Raw genomic sequence first — 12,513 nt, forward strand, 5'->3', positions numbered from 1 at the left:
TCCTGCTGGATCCTGCGGATGGACAACACAAAGTTTCCATCCTGCTGATGGCAGCCCACAGCTCCTTCGCAGGTGTGGGTTTATTTTAGCATCACACAAAAATATTTTTATTTGTTCACATAATCTTTATTTTTTCTGTACTTAACAATCCCTGTGGCTCATCTGGCAGGTTCAAGGTCCAGCTCAGTGCTCAAGCAGGTAGATTTCTTGGCTGATCTCAGCTGAGTGCTGAGGTGTCTTCTATGGGGTTTGCACCTTCCAAACATCAGAGAGTAAAGTTTGGCTTGGAGCTGGCAATCAGCAGGATTAAATTCTGCAATGCCATGCCTGAACCCTGGCACAGCAGGCAGTGGGGGCAACCAGCAGGCCAGGAAGAAATGCAAAGCAAGAAGCACTGAAGAAGTTAAAAATTATCACTGTTGAAAAACAGTGGTGCAGGCAAAATGTCTGTGACCAGGGACTGTCCTCTCAGCCCTCAGCTACATCCATGCAGAGGCTGACGAAAGCTGAGCCTATCAGATGCAAACTTATTGAGGTGATACAGCCCAGAGTGAAGGAGAAATCAGATATATCCCTTTATAAAGACTGAACCCAAATTTTTGGAAGGCCCGTTGCCTGGGTTAAGGAACAGTATTGATGCATCAAAGCAATACCAGTCCAGCCAGAAGCTGTGCTGTCTTCAGTGCCTGCTCTTGTTCCTTGCCAGCTGGATTGGGATATCACTGCTATTGTTGGAAGCTGCCAACAGGATGCAGATGGAGGTGGGAACCCCAGGTGTTCCTCGCTCATGTGCTGGCACTCCTTTCCCACTAACCTTGCCACGGTGACCCAAAGGGAGTGGGTCTCCGTCCCTTTCCATTGTCAGTGGGCTTTGCTGTGTGAGAGAATAACACCAGCTGCTCTGGGGGTGCTGCACCCAGGACAACCTGTTCTTCCTGGATATTGTTACTTGTCTACTTACATGGTTGCAGGAACACTCCCCTGTGGAGTGAAGAAAAGGCCATTTGTCACCCACTGACAGCCCTGGGCCACTGTGGTGATCCCTGGCCTGCTCCAGCTCCCAAGACAGAAAAGTGGGGGAAGAATGCTCACAGCAAATAGGATAGGCTGCTTCCCATCCCAGCCCTAAAGGCGGCTAAGGACTTTGGGAACACTGAGTTCTAAAGTGGACAGAAAGAGCTGATAGTCCTTCCTGTGGTGTCCTCAGGACCCTCCTGCCCTTCTCTGTGATGTCCTCAGAGATGCCCTGCCCTACCTGTGGTGTTCACAGAGCTCCACTGGCCCCTCTGTGATGTCCTTCATCTCTTTTTCTGACCAGCTTTATCTGAGATCAGGTCAGGTCCGTGTTCTTGCCTTGTACAGGTCCCCTGTGCATCCCCATGGAGGACCAGGCTGTCCTTTGCCATGGATGTCCCTTGCAGGAGGCTCAGCCCCCTCTGCTATAAAAAAGGGGCTTAGTGGGCATAGGGCAGCAGTGCAGGCAGAGCCCAGGCACCACGCACAGCCACCACTGCCATGGGGACCCCCGGCTGCTGCTGCTCGCCCTGGCCCTGTGATGCTGGATCCAGGGGGGTGAGGGCAACCTTGGGGCAGAGTCTGGCTGTGCCGAGCTGAGCCGTGCTGTGCTGTCCGGGTGAGGAGCTGCAGGCCCTGGCTGTGCTGTGCCATGCTGCCTAACAGGCTGTATGCTCTTGCTGAGCCCCGCAATGCTATCCAATGCAATCCCACACCATCCCATCTCATTCCAGTAATAGCCCATGATGCAGCATCCATGACCATAGGAATTTCCAGCTCTGGCTGTGCTGTATCTGTGGGTACTGTTGATGACTTACCCCTGGTATAGGGGAGTACCCAGCACTCCTACCTTTGTCCTACTCTGCCTGGGGAGGGAGAAGTGTTGTCCCAGCTGGTGCTCATGCCTTTGCTCCCTGGTGCCACAAGAAGAGGCCATGCTGGCCCCACACATGCAGGACCCATGTCCCACAGCTTTGGCAGGCTGGAGCAGCAGCTGTGACTCAGCAGTTACCAAGGCATCCATCAAAACTCACAGTTCCCAGCATTGTCTGGGAACACAACAGGAAGGGCAGTAGACCTGCCTAATCCCTATGCCTCCCTAACCAGGATGGTGCAACCTTCAAATGTGGCACTGGCACAGAAAGGAGGAAAAGGAAGCAAGGTGCCCAGCCCTGGGCAGAAGGACACGGGATTTGGTTAACTGGCACAGCTACTCCCCACAGAGGTATTTTCTGGCTCCTGGCCTTACCACGCCTTGCATGCAGCAGAAAAGAAAGCAAGGGTCAGGTCTTTCATGCCATTATAGGTGGAGAAGTGGGTAAGGAGGCTCATCCTACTCCCTTCAGCAAAACTCCACAGGAGCCAGCCACCATTGGGACTTGTCCCCTCCCTTCCTCCCTAGCCCTTCAGCCTAGTCCAGGAAGATACAGGGGAATTGCATGAGTTCCCTCTTCCAGTTTGGACCTGTGCCAAAGAAGACACCAAAGAAGGACAAGAGTAGACAGTTGGACAGATTTATTAAGAACTGAAGTGATTTATCCCCTTTAATGTGCTCCACTGCCTGCCCCCGGCACCAGCAGGGAGGGGGCCATGGTACCAGACCAGGACCTGCTTCTTGGGCTCAGATTGTCACTGTCCGGAGAGCCGGGTCTCCCCTGGGGATTGTATCTGCCACAGGCCCTCCTGGGGCAGAGCCAGTCAGTATGTGCAGTGGCACCCCAGGACAGCTACAGCATCCGTGTGCCTGAGTGCACCACTCCAATATCCTCACACACACACACACACATTCACCCACACCTTTTTTTTCCCTGCAGGACAGCTGCCCACCTTAGCCAGCCCAATGACTGCAGGAGAGAGCTTTCCTGTACTCCTGGGCAAGGTACCAGCTGCAGTTTGGGATGGCTGGGGAACCCGCAGGCTTTCAGAGTCCCATGTGCACAGAGATGGGGGGCTTTGAGCTTGGTGCTCATGTGTACTCCTCAGGCTCAGTCTAGAGCAGAAATAAATTTTCCATGAGGAAAAGGGCAACACTGCTCACTGGGTCAATTGTTCCTAAATAGCACCTCAGGAAAATAACAGGAGGAAGTGGAAAAGCCTCTTTTCCCAAAAAGATTTTTAAAAATTCTGCTTGGTAGAATGATGTTGAACTACATTCCACCTTCCTTCTGGGGAAGCTGATAGCTCATCCAACTAGTGCATCTCCAAAAACAGATTCTCTCCCACAGTCCCTGGTTAAAGCCCACTCAGCTCTAGAAATTTTGTTTTGGGGCCAACCAGACCACCCTCATCAAGTTTTTGGTTGCCAGTGCTTGTTCCTTAGGGTAAGGACTATTTGAGGACTGCACTTTCTCCTTCATTGTACTGTTCTCTCAGCCTCTGCACCAGCTACAGGAAGCATGACAAGGCCTTCAAAAGGTGGTACACTGGACAAAGGTGGACAAAGGTGGACAAAGGACTGTCCAGGATCAGGAGGTGTTTTTCCATCAAAGGCAAAAATGATGGCCAAGGCAGTCTGGCAACATCAGAATTTATCTTGCAGCTGCAAAGTACATGTTTTGGGTACTGTTAGGCTTGTTTGTGTAACTACTGGGAATTTTGGGAAAAGAAAGTACAAGAAAATTCTGCTTCAGGTCAAGGAAAAAACAAAAACAGCTTAGTCTGAGTCAGTTCCAAAGTACTTTAATCCTTTCAGTTTTGAAATTGGATGATGATGCAAAGGATTGTGACCTAGAGTGGGCTTGGAGAATGCAGCAGAAGTTCCAAGAAGAACTTGGAGAACAAGAAGAGACAGCCTGGAGATGAAGAGGTCAGACTGAGGTACACATGACCCCTGGTGGTTTTCTGTGTCCAGTTTCAGGTACCCAAAAATTTTCTCTCAAGGGAAGGTGAAAGACTTCTGAAAGGTCAGCTGTGCTTGCTGGTTAAACACTTATTGCAGGACATTATTGGGAAAAAGTAAAAACCTCCCTCTGACTATAAGGGAAAAAATCATCCAGGTAAGAATTAAAAATATTTACCAGAATAGATGGAAGTATCACACTGAGCAAGCTGTTGTCAAAAGAGAAAAAGAGAACAAAGAAACACAAGGTAAACAAAAAGAAACCTGCAAACCTACAAAAAAAAAGAAGCCAAAACCAACCATCCAGCTGCTGAGCATAGAAACAACCTGCCAGCTCAGCAAAAAGCATCAGAGCAGAAGCACAGTGAGGACTACAAGGAGATTAAAATCTCTTGCACACAGCTGAAAATAAATACAGTATTTGCAACACTTCCATTATTGACAATAAAGACAGGAAATGTCACTGCAGAAGTCATGGAGTAATCACAGTGTCAAACTGCAAGAGAGACAAGAGCCATGAGGCTCGTCAGCACAGCCTGGGGACGTGCCAGACACTTATTCTCAGTCTGGTGACACCAGAGTCAGGGGAAGCAGAGGCTGGGCTGACACCAGGCAGGACCTTGCCAGGGAAGGCTGGGCAGTCCAACCAGAGAGCTTGGGCACACTCAAAGCAAAAGCAGCAAAAATCCCTTCTCTCTGTGCTCAAGCCAAGCATCCTTGCAGAGATTTTTCCCCAGTGCGGCTCTGGAGATAAGCCATGGGGATGCCGTGGGTATCAGTGAAGGGCTGGGGTGCTCTTCTCTGGCAGAAGCTTTTGGACACTTTCTTCAGGACTGGATCACAGGCTGCTCTTACATCGCACTGCTGACTTGTGCACGCACCAAGGCCATGTCAATGAGCTTACAGACAGCAGTGATGCCAGCCAGACAATGGAGCAAAATACATGGAAAAATCCATGAAATGTCATAGTAACTGAGGAGAGGAATTCACCACTCCCACCTGCAGTCGGCTCAGAGCTCACCAGAGAGCAGGGAGAAGTGCCACCTTCAGCAGCATCTTCAGGCTGAGGCTGGGGAAAGGCAGGCCACATACTGGACTGCACCACATCTACTGTTTCCTCCCCAAAAGGAGCTGCAGGAGGGATTTACTGCAGGAGGGCTGGACCAAGTCCTGCCTGGAGCCCCAGGCACAGCCCCAGCCCCATCCTGGGTTAAACACAGTGACCAGCTAAAGTCACCTGAAGCTCTCCTCTGATTTCCCAACACAGAGTGAAGTGGTTTTGTTACCCTCCCGCAGACAAAGCCGCTGCTCCCTTCTCTCAGCTGAGGCTTTTGCCTGCCGATGTCCACCAGAAAGCTTTGCTGTGACAAACCCAATGGTTTCTCCACGGCCCCTCTCCCTTTAAGTTATTGCAGGACCAGCAGCTGCTCTGACTATCCCAACAGACAGGAGTCTACAGCCAATTCTCCTCCTGCAACTGAAGAGCCACAGACTTAAAGGTACGGAACAAGTCTTAGTCACCTTACATATTCATATAGGGCTTTTTAAGGCAGCAAATAACATGTGTAAAGTTGCAATCACTTTTTATTCTGTTCTAAAAGAAAAAGTGTTGGTGGGGTGTGCTCTGCCTCAGAGAGCTGAATGCTGGCCTTTGCCACTATGGAATGATTGTTAGGCACAGTTTTCAGCAAGGTAACTGAGGGGGGTGAGAGTCACTGCAGCAGCCTGGGCAGCTGAGACATCTGCCACAGGGCTCATCTCATCCCCTGCACATGCTCCTCTTCTCCTCCACAGTTCACAGTGTGCCTGCGGTGCAAGGGGCAGACCATTTACCAGCAGGTCTTGTCCATGGAGAGACCCAGCAGCCTGCAGGGCTGGAACTGGGGCTACTGCGGCCACTACGCCTTTTACCATGCCCTGTACCCCCGCGCCTGGCTGGTCTACGAGCTGCCGGGGCAGCAGGTGGTGCTCACCTGCCGGCAGGTCTCTCCCGTCATCCCCCATGACTATAAGGTAAGGCGGTGAGGGCATCCCCGAGGGCAGAGCTGCGTTTCCCCAGGCTTTGCCGGCGTTTCCCCACGGCTGTGCTCTGCAGTGGTCCGGGCAGGGGAAGCCCCACAGCCGTGCGGGAGCTCGGGATTGCAGCAAGGGATGGCTCAGCGCTGCCCGTGCCGGCTGGCAGCCCCAGGCGAGGGTGGCAGCTGTGCTGCTGACACGTCTGACCTTCCTCTTACCCCGGTGCAGCACGTGAGCCTGTATCAGCCTGCCGAGGAGATGAGCGATGAGACACCTGGCTGAGCCCTAAAGGCCGCCTTGCGTCTCTCTGCTGCCCGGCATGCTGGTTGCCAGCCCGGGGCTGCCTCTCTTTGGAATTTTGTCTTGCCTGCCTCCCAGATTCCTCTGCTCCTGCCGCTCAGCTCGGCAGCAGACGCCAAGAGCGAGTTGTTACCGCCAGTGCTCTTGTTCCCGCTGCATCCTGCGTGCTGTTCCCCAGCAGTGGGGGAAATGATGCTGGGGCAGCTACCTGTGGAGCAGCAGCCGTGTAGACAGCATTCTGCGTCTCTGCCAGGACTCCAGCTTGCCAGTGGCAGTGTTCATCTGGGAGGTGGAGAACGGGAGGGATGAGGACGTGGAAGTGTCCATCATGTTCAGCCTGCAGAACGGCATGGGAACGAAGGAGGATGGGAGCGGCGGGCACTGGAACGAGCCCTTCACCTTCCAGAAGGATGGCGAGCGGGTTGCTGGGGTCCTGCTGCACCACTGCCCGGCCGTGAACCCCTTCACCCTGGCCATCTCTGCCCGGGAGAAGGTAAAGGGCTGGCCCTGCTGCTGTGGCTCCTGCTGGGGAGGTTGTGCAGCTCTGCTGCGTGTGGGGGAGCTGCCTGCAGCCAGCTGGCCAAAGGATGGGGGTGCAAGGGCTTGGGGTTGGCACCGTTTCTCAGCGCTTGCCTGACGCCAGGAGTGGCGACACGACTTCCCTGAGGACACCCTCTCTGGGGATGGTGTCAGGAGAGCGGCTGAGGCAACAAGTTGAGAGTTGCTGGGCAGCACATGAGAAGTGAGTGTGATGTCCTGGTGGTGGTATTGGGGAGGGGAGAGCATTAATCTCCTCCTCTCAAGGAGCAGCCCCTGATGATGCTCTTCCCTTGCTCAGGCTGGCACGGGAGTCACCCATGTTACGGCATTCAATCCCACGGGATTGGGTAGAGAGGTGTGGCAGGACCTCCTGCAGGATGGCAGGCTGGATTCACCCGCTGGTGAGTGCCTCCATCCTTGGTGGGAGAGGTGGAGGAGGAGCAGGGGAAGTGGGTGGCCATGGTGGTTTTGGGCACCCAAGCCAGGGCAGAGCTCTTTCCTCCAGCCCCCTTGGCTGTTAAAAATCTCTCCAGGATGTTGTGCCTTGTTCCCAAATGCAGGCTCTATCCAAACTTCCCATTGCTAGTCCTTGCTGTGGTTCTCCAAAAGCTGTTCATACCACTTGCAGACTGATCTTCACAATTAGTGATGTCCCAATGCACTACGAGGAGTGGGAGAGGAAGATTGAAGCATGGCAGAATCCCATCCTGGAGAACAGGTAGGGCAGATGAAAGCACCTTCCCAGTGGCCTCCACAGGAGCATCACCACCCAGCTTCTGAGGGTGAGCTCCCCTCTTTGCCACAGCCAGCTGCCTTCCTGGTACAAGTCAGCCCTCTTCAATGAGCTCTACTTCATGACGGATGGAGGAACCATCTGGGTGGAGGTGCCCCCCGATTGCTGTGCCGAGGACCTGCAGGGGCCGGCGGGTGCGGGGCTCTCCCACCTCCTCCCTGTCCTGCGGGAGTACGGGAGATTTGCTTATTTGGAAGGTAACTCAGGAGGGTGTGAGGGATTCTCCCAACCCAAGCCCTCCCATTACTGTTGCATGTGTTTGTAAACTGCCATGGGGATGTCTTTCACGCTCCAGTGTGTAGGGAGCAGTGCAGTTGCCAGGAAAACCCCTTGCAGCCCTGAAGGATAGGGCATGGAGTGTTCCCCACATCCCCTGTGCTCTATGTAGAGAATGAAACCCACTTTGAACGGGAGCCCCTGCCTGTGCTGGGAGAGATTCCCCCTGTCCTGGGCCATGTGGAGGGAGGACCTTTCCCTCCCTTTTCCCCTCCCCATGGCAGTCTCCTTTCCCTCACCACCTGCCCTGTCCTGCCAGGCCAGGAGTACCGGATGTACAACACCTACGATGTCCATTTCTACGCCTCCTTCGCTCTCATCATGCTGTGGCCCAAGCTGCAGATCAGCCTGCAGTATGACATTGGTGAGTGTCCCCAGAGCCCTGCCTTGGTGCCTGCTCAGGGCTTCCCCTTGGGAAGAGATGGAGCCTTTGGGACTGCTGCTGCTGCAGAGATGTGTGCTGTGGAGCCAGCATCCCCCTCCAGCTGCTCTGCTGTGCCCAGGACTTGCAGCCCTGGAATGCAGCTGCCCCAGCAGCTCCGTGCCCAGCACTGGGGCTGCCTTCTTGCCATGCTGGGGGTGCACAGCTGGCTCTGCCTGCCCAGGGGGAGCCCCTGGTCTTCCCAGCTCTGTCCTTACTCCTTGCAGAGGAGATAGCAGAGCAGTTTGCAGACTCTGAGTGGGACATGGGCCACAGGCCATCACTCCAGGCTGAGTAGGGTCCTGCTGGCCTACATCAGGTGGGGTCTCAAGTAGGACCATGTGGTAGGTGGGCTGACAAGAGGAGCCCAAGGCATGGAGGGTCACAGCAGGGGTCATACAATGGCCTTCAGGGATAGTGGCAAGAGAGGCCAGTGGTGAGGAAAGGGAACAGAGGCACTGATGTGTGAAAGAGAGGGGACCCTGTGTGTTTGCAGAAAAGCTTTATTGGGAGAAGCAGATGCTGAAGTAGGAAGAAGGGCTACAACCTGGCACTGCTCCTTCTCTGGGAACTCCAATGCTACCACCCTCAATCCATGAACTTTTCCAGGCATTTGAATATGTTGTAGCCAACTCTGAAGGGACGCAGACAGAGAAGATGCAAGGGTGGGAGTGGCCCAATGCCTGCCCAGCTCTGTATCCTTCCAAAACATTTGCACCTTGTCAGAATGCCCAGGGAATCTGTGCACAAGTACCCTGTCCTCCCTCACTTGCACAATGGCAGCAGGTCTGCCAAGTGCTGAGCACAACCGGCTGGGAGCACCACCTCTCATCCCCATCCTCAGGCCATTCAGGATCTCTTCTTAGGCCTTTGGCTTTGGAAATGTCTCTCAGGTGGTGAAGCTTCCCTTGAGCTGCCACAGACACTTTACACACCAAGTCTTTCTGTTTCGTTATCACAGAAACCAATACTCCAAAAGCCTTTGGGTATTACTTGCCTAAATCATGGACCAAGTAGAACAGTGTTATCATTACTGCAACTGTGAAAAATTCCTGTAATTACCATTTCACACTACATCTAGGATGAAGACTGACTGATGACTAAAGTCAACCATCCCATGGCTTTCCCACAGCATTCCTAAGTGAGGCCCCTCTAACTCTCCTGGACCACTGCAGGGGCTGTGCCATCCTGCCAAGTGCATGGCTGATGGGGTGTGAACAGCCCGTAGCAAGTGCAGTATGACTGCTGCCAGCCTGGATCTACAATTAGGTCTCTGCTGTAATTGTGGTAAGCCCTCCCAAATCACCTTATAAATGTTAAATTAGTCAATAGTTAAGTGCTGCCACATCCTTTAGACAGAAGCCATGGAGCAGGTCTGAGACTTAGAGCATAATCAGCCCCAGCTCAGATCCATCAGTAGTTTAGAAAGTAGTGGGTACCTCCCTGAAATTTGTGATTAATTTAAAGGGTATCACTTCTCCTTTTCCATCCCCAGCCTCCATGTAAATCATTCTAAATTGATTCTAACCCCTTTTTTATGTTTTACCCCTGCACAAAGCAATCAAGTGAACCTTACCATGGAGCTTTGATAAGTCCTGCTTTTGCAAACAGATATTAAACCTCCTTTTGCTAACACCTGTAAGAGTGGCTTCTAAGTGGCCTAAAACACTCAGTTGTGACAGTCCCAACCCCTCGGGGATGCACAGGGGACCTGTGCAGTGCAGGGACAGGGGACTCACCCGGTGGCTTCCAGTTGTCTCTGCATTTCTCTGCATATGGCCTCAGCAGCCAAATGGTCTTCAAAACTTTTTGGTTCTTTTCCACAAAGCACTGTCCCGTGAAAACAGCGATGGTGTCTGTGAGGACAAGACAGGAGGTGGAGCGGAGCATGGCCAATGTGGCAGGTTACTGGCTGGCCCAGCACAGGGAACAGTAGACCCCTGCTGTCCCCAGCCTCTGGGGACAGAGGGGATGGGGAAAGCAGGCAGGAAGATTCAGAGGGCTGGGGTGTCACACTGAGATGGGCAGACAGTGCAGGCTTCAGCCCCTGCTGCCTCTCCTGCACCCTGGGACTGGGAGCTGACAGCAACCGAGGAGCTCCATGGACAAGGATGGGGGAGCTCCAGGGAGAGGAGAGGGAGAGCAGTGGGGATAGTGCAGGGTAAGGCAGAGAATCTGCAGGGAAGGACAGAAGGGAGGTCTGGGGACGCAACAAGGATGCTAAGAAAAGACTAAATACCTGTAAAGTTCCAGTGGACAGTGAAACCAAAGGTGGGCTGGTTCAGCTGACTTGGGTGGTGCTGGGACCCCTGTAGTGTGATTCCTTGATCTTTAATGGGGAGTCTGACACAACCGTGAGGTACTTGCCAGTGAAGTCACCATTTTCCTTTACTCCATAAATGGTCATGTTGGAGCCCAGGTCATTCTTCCATTGCCCAGTCAGGTTACACTGGAGAGGATAGAACTCAGAACTTGTGCCGCAGCACAGCCTGCAGCCACAGCCCCCTGCCCTCCCCACCCTCTGCATCCCACCCTCACAGTACCTTTTTTTCACAGAGAGGCTGTGAGCCTCCAGGGCCAGGAGGAGCACAAGGAGGAAGGCAGCTGCTTTCACCATTGCTGCAGCAGGCAGACAGCTGATGTGCTCCTTGCAGGTCTCTGCTGGCACTCCTGCTTCCTCTCCTTTTTATTGCTGCCAGATGGGTGGGTGGCAGCTCTGGCCAGGACATTGTGCAATACGGACGGGTGTTTCCAAATCTATCAGCTCTCAGAGGGGCTAGTGACAACTGATATTCCCAGAATGCCTTTGTTCCAAGATAAATGCAGGCGGATAGCCCAGGTGAGATGCTCCAGTGCTGTGGTGCCACACTACCACTCCAGCCTCCCACAGTGACCTCAAGGGAAATCTTCTTTGCATCTTTGTCCCCCTTCATTTGCTGTGGGCTCTGACATAGCAAGATACCAGCAGGTGCAGTGGGGCCACATATGGGAGCTTGCTCTTGCCAGATTACATTATTCCTCTGCCCAGAAATTCTCCCCTGGGAGCAAAAAAAAAAAACAAAAAAAAGGCATTTGTAACCCACTAGAAGCACTGGGGCACTGTTATGATCTGCTGAAGAATTGTCATAGAGGAGAGGACAGGCTACTTCCTATCTGCCAGCCCTGATAGCTATTGAGTATTAAGGATGCACTTTGGCACAAAGGAAGTCCTGTCATGGCCAGAAAGAGATAATAACCCTTCTAGTGGTATCCCCAGAACTCCTCCACCCTTTCTGTGGCATCTCAGAGAACCAACACCTTACCTGTGGTGTCCTCCAAGCTCCCACACTCTGCCTGTAGTATCTTTAATTCTCTTCTCACCAGCTGCCCTAACTGTGCTCCCTGCCACCTCCCACAGTACCCATCCCAGACTCTGACTGTCCAGAGGGATCAGGCTCTCCTACCTTATGGGTGTCCCTTGGCAGGAGGCTCAGCCCCCTCTGATATAAAAGGAGCAGAGCCCAGGCACCACACACGAGCACCAGCACCAGGGGCATCCCAGGCTGCTGCTGCTGCTCGCCCTGGCGCTGCTCGTGGCCCGTGATGCTGCATCCAGGGAGGTGAGGGCAGCCCTGGGGCAGTCTGGCTGTGCCAAGCCGTGCTGTGCTGTCCTGGGTGTAGGATGGGTGGCGAGGGGCTGCAAGCCCTGGCCCTGCCATCCTTGTGTACGTGTTTTTTCTGTGCCATGCTCTGCCACCCCAGCACACAGAGTTTTGTGCCTGAGGAGCTGCATGGTCTGGGTGTACTGTCCTATACCACGCTGTGCCATGCCACAGTGCAGTGTCCATGACCAAGGAGGCTGCCAGCTCTGGCTGTGCTTCCCTGGGGCTACTGTGGGTCACCTATCCCTGCTATAGTGGGGTACCCAGTATCCCCAGCTCTGCTGCCCTGCCCAGAGACTGAGGGTTGCTTTCCTGACGTGCTGGTCCCAGCTGCCAGGGCAAGGGGCTGTGCCATGGGACACACATCCTGCTGCTTAGCAAGGCTGAAAGCAGCACTGTGCCTTGGTACTGACTGAGCCACACACACAAGCCCTAGGGCCACCTGCAGGGCCTGTGGAGAAACGAGCTGGGCTCTTACATGACCCCTTTTCCCCAGCTGGGACCTTCTTGCGCTCCTGCCACAGCGCAGTGGCAGCCACCAACAAGCAGATCGTGGTGTCACCCTTGGAAGGAGCCCAGCAGCCAAGAGCTGCCCCACCTTCAGCTTCACTGTCCAGTGGCAGTTCTCAGGTGCAGCAGTGCCAGCAACCCCCTGCCCATGCTGGGAGCAGAG

The 12,513-nt window shown here is 53.7% G+C and overlaps 3 protein-coding genes across 3 annotated transcripts; 2 read left to right on the forward strand and 1 right to left on the reverse strand.

Moving 5' to 3' along the window:
• Positions 1-4,610: 4,610 nt before the first annotated feature.
• On the forward strand, positions 4,611-7,333 carry LOC110484196 (non-lysosomal glucosylceramidase-like). Its single transcript, XM_077790396.1, has 3 exons — positions 4,611-4,625; positions 5,648-5,866; positions 6,423-7,333. Exons 1-3 carry the CDS (start codon positions 4,611-4,613, stop codon positions 6,804-6,806), a joined length of 618 nt encoding a protein of 205 aa, XP_077646522.1. The 3' UTR covers positions 6,807-7,333.
• A 32-nt stretch (positions 7,334-7,365) lies between these two features.
• Positions 7,366-8,435, forward strand: LOC110484195 (non-lysosomal glucosylceramidase-like). Its single transcript, XM_077790397.1, has 3 exons — positions 7,366-7,427; positions 7,515-7,699; positions 8,038-8,435. The coding sequence occupies exons 1-3, from the start codon at positions 7,366-7,368 to the stop codon at positions 8,433-8,435; spliced, it is 645 nt and encodes a 214-aa protein (XP_077646523.1).
• A 267-nt stretch (positions 8,436-8,702) lies between these two features.
• Positions 8,703-10,816, reverse strand: LOC110484194 (avidin-like). Its single transcript, XM_077790398.1, is given in 5 exon segments — positions 8,703-8,833; positions 9,939-10,055; positions 10,439-10,504; positions 10,507-10,670; positions 10,743-10,816. Coding segments are annotated over 5 exon segments (552 nt in total).
• Positions 10,817-12,513: the final 1,697 nt, after the last annotated feature.

This window comes from Lonchura striata, chromosome Z, assembly GCF_046129695.1.
Source record: "Lonchura striata isolate bLonStr1 chromosome Z, bLonStr1.mat, whole genome shotgun sequence".
NCBI lineage: Eukaryota > Metazoa > Chordata > Aves > Passeriformes > Estrildidae > Lonchura > Lonchura striata.

Coding starts and splice junctions, on each gene's coding strand:
- LOC110484196 (XM_077790396.1), top strand. Junction 5,867..6,422: donor TCATCCCCCATGACTATAAG/GTAAGGCGGTGA, acceptor CGTCTCTGCCAG/GACTCCAGCTTGCCAGTGGC.
- LOC110484195 (XM_077790397.1), top strand. CDS start 7,366: ATGCACTACGAGGAGTGGGAGAGGAAGATTGAAGCATGGCAGAATCCC. Junction 7,428..7,514: donor AATCCCATCCTGGAGAACAG/GTAGGGCAGATG, acceptor TCTTTGCCACAG/CCAGCTGCCTTCCTGGTACA. Junction 7,700..8,037: donor GAGATTTGCTTATTTGGAAG/GTAACTCAGGAG, acceptor CTGTCCTGCCAG/GCCAGGAGTACCGGATGTAC.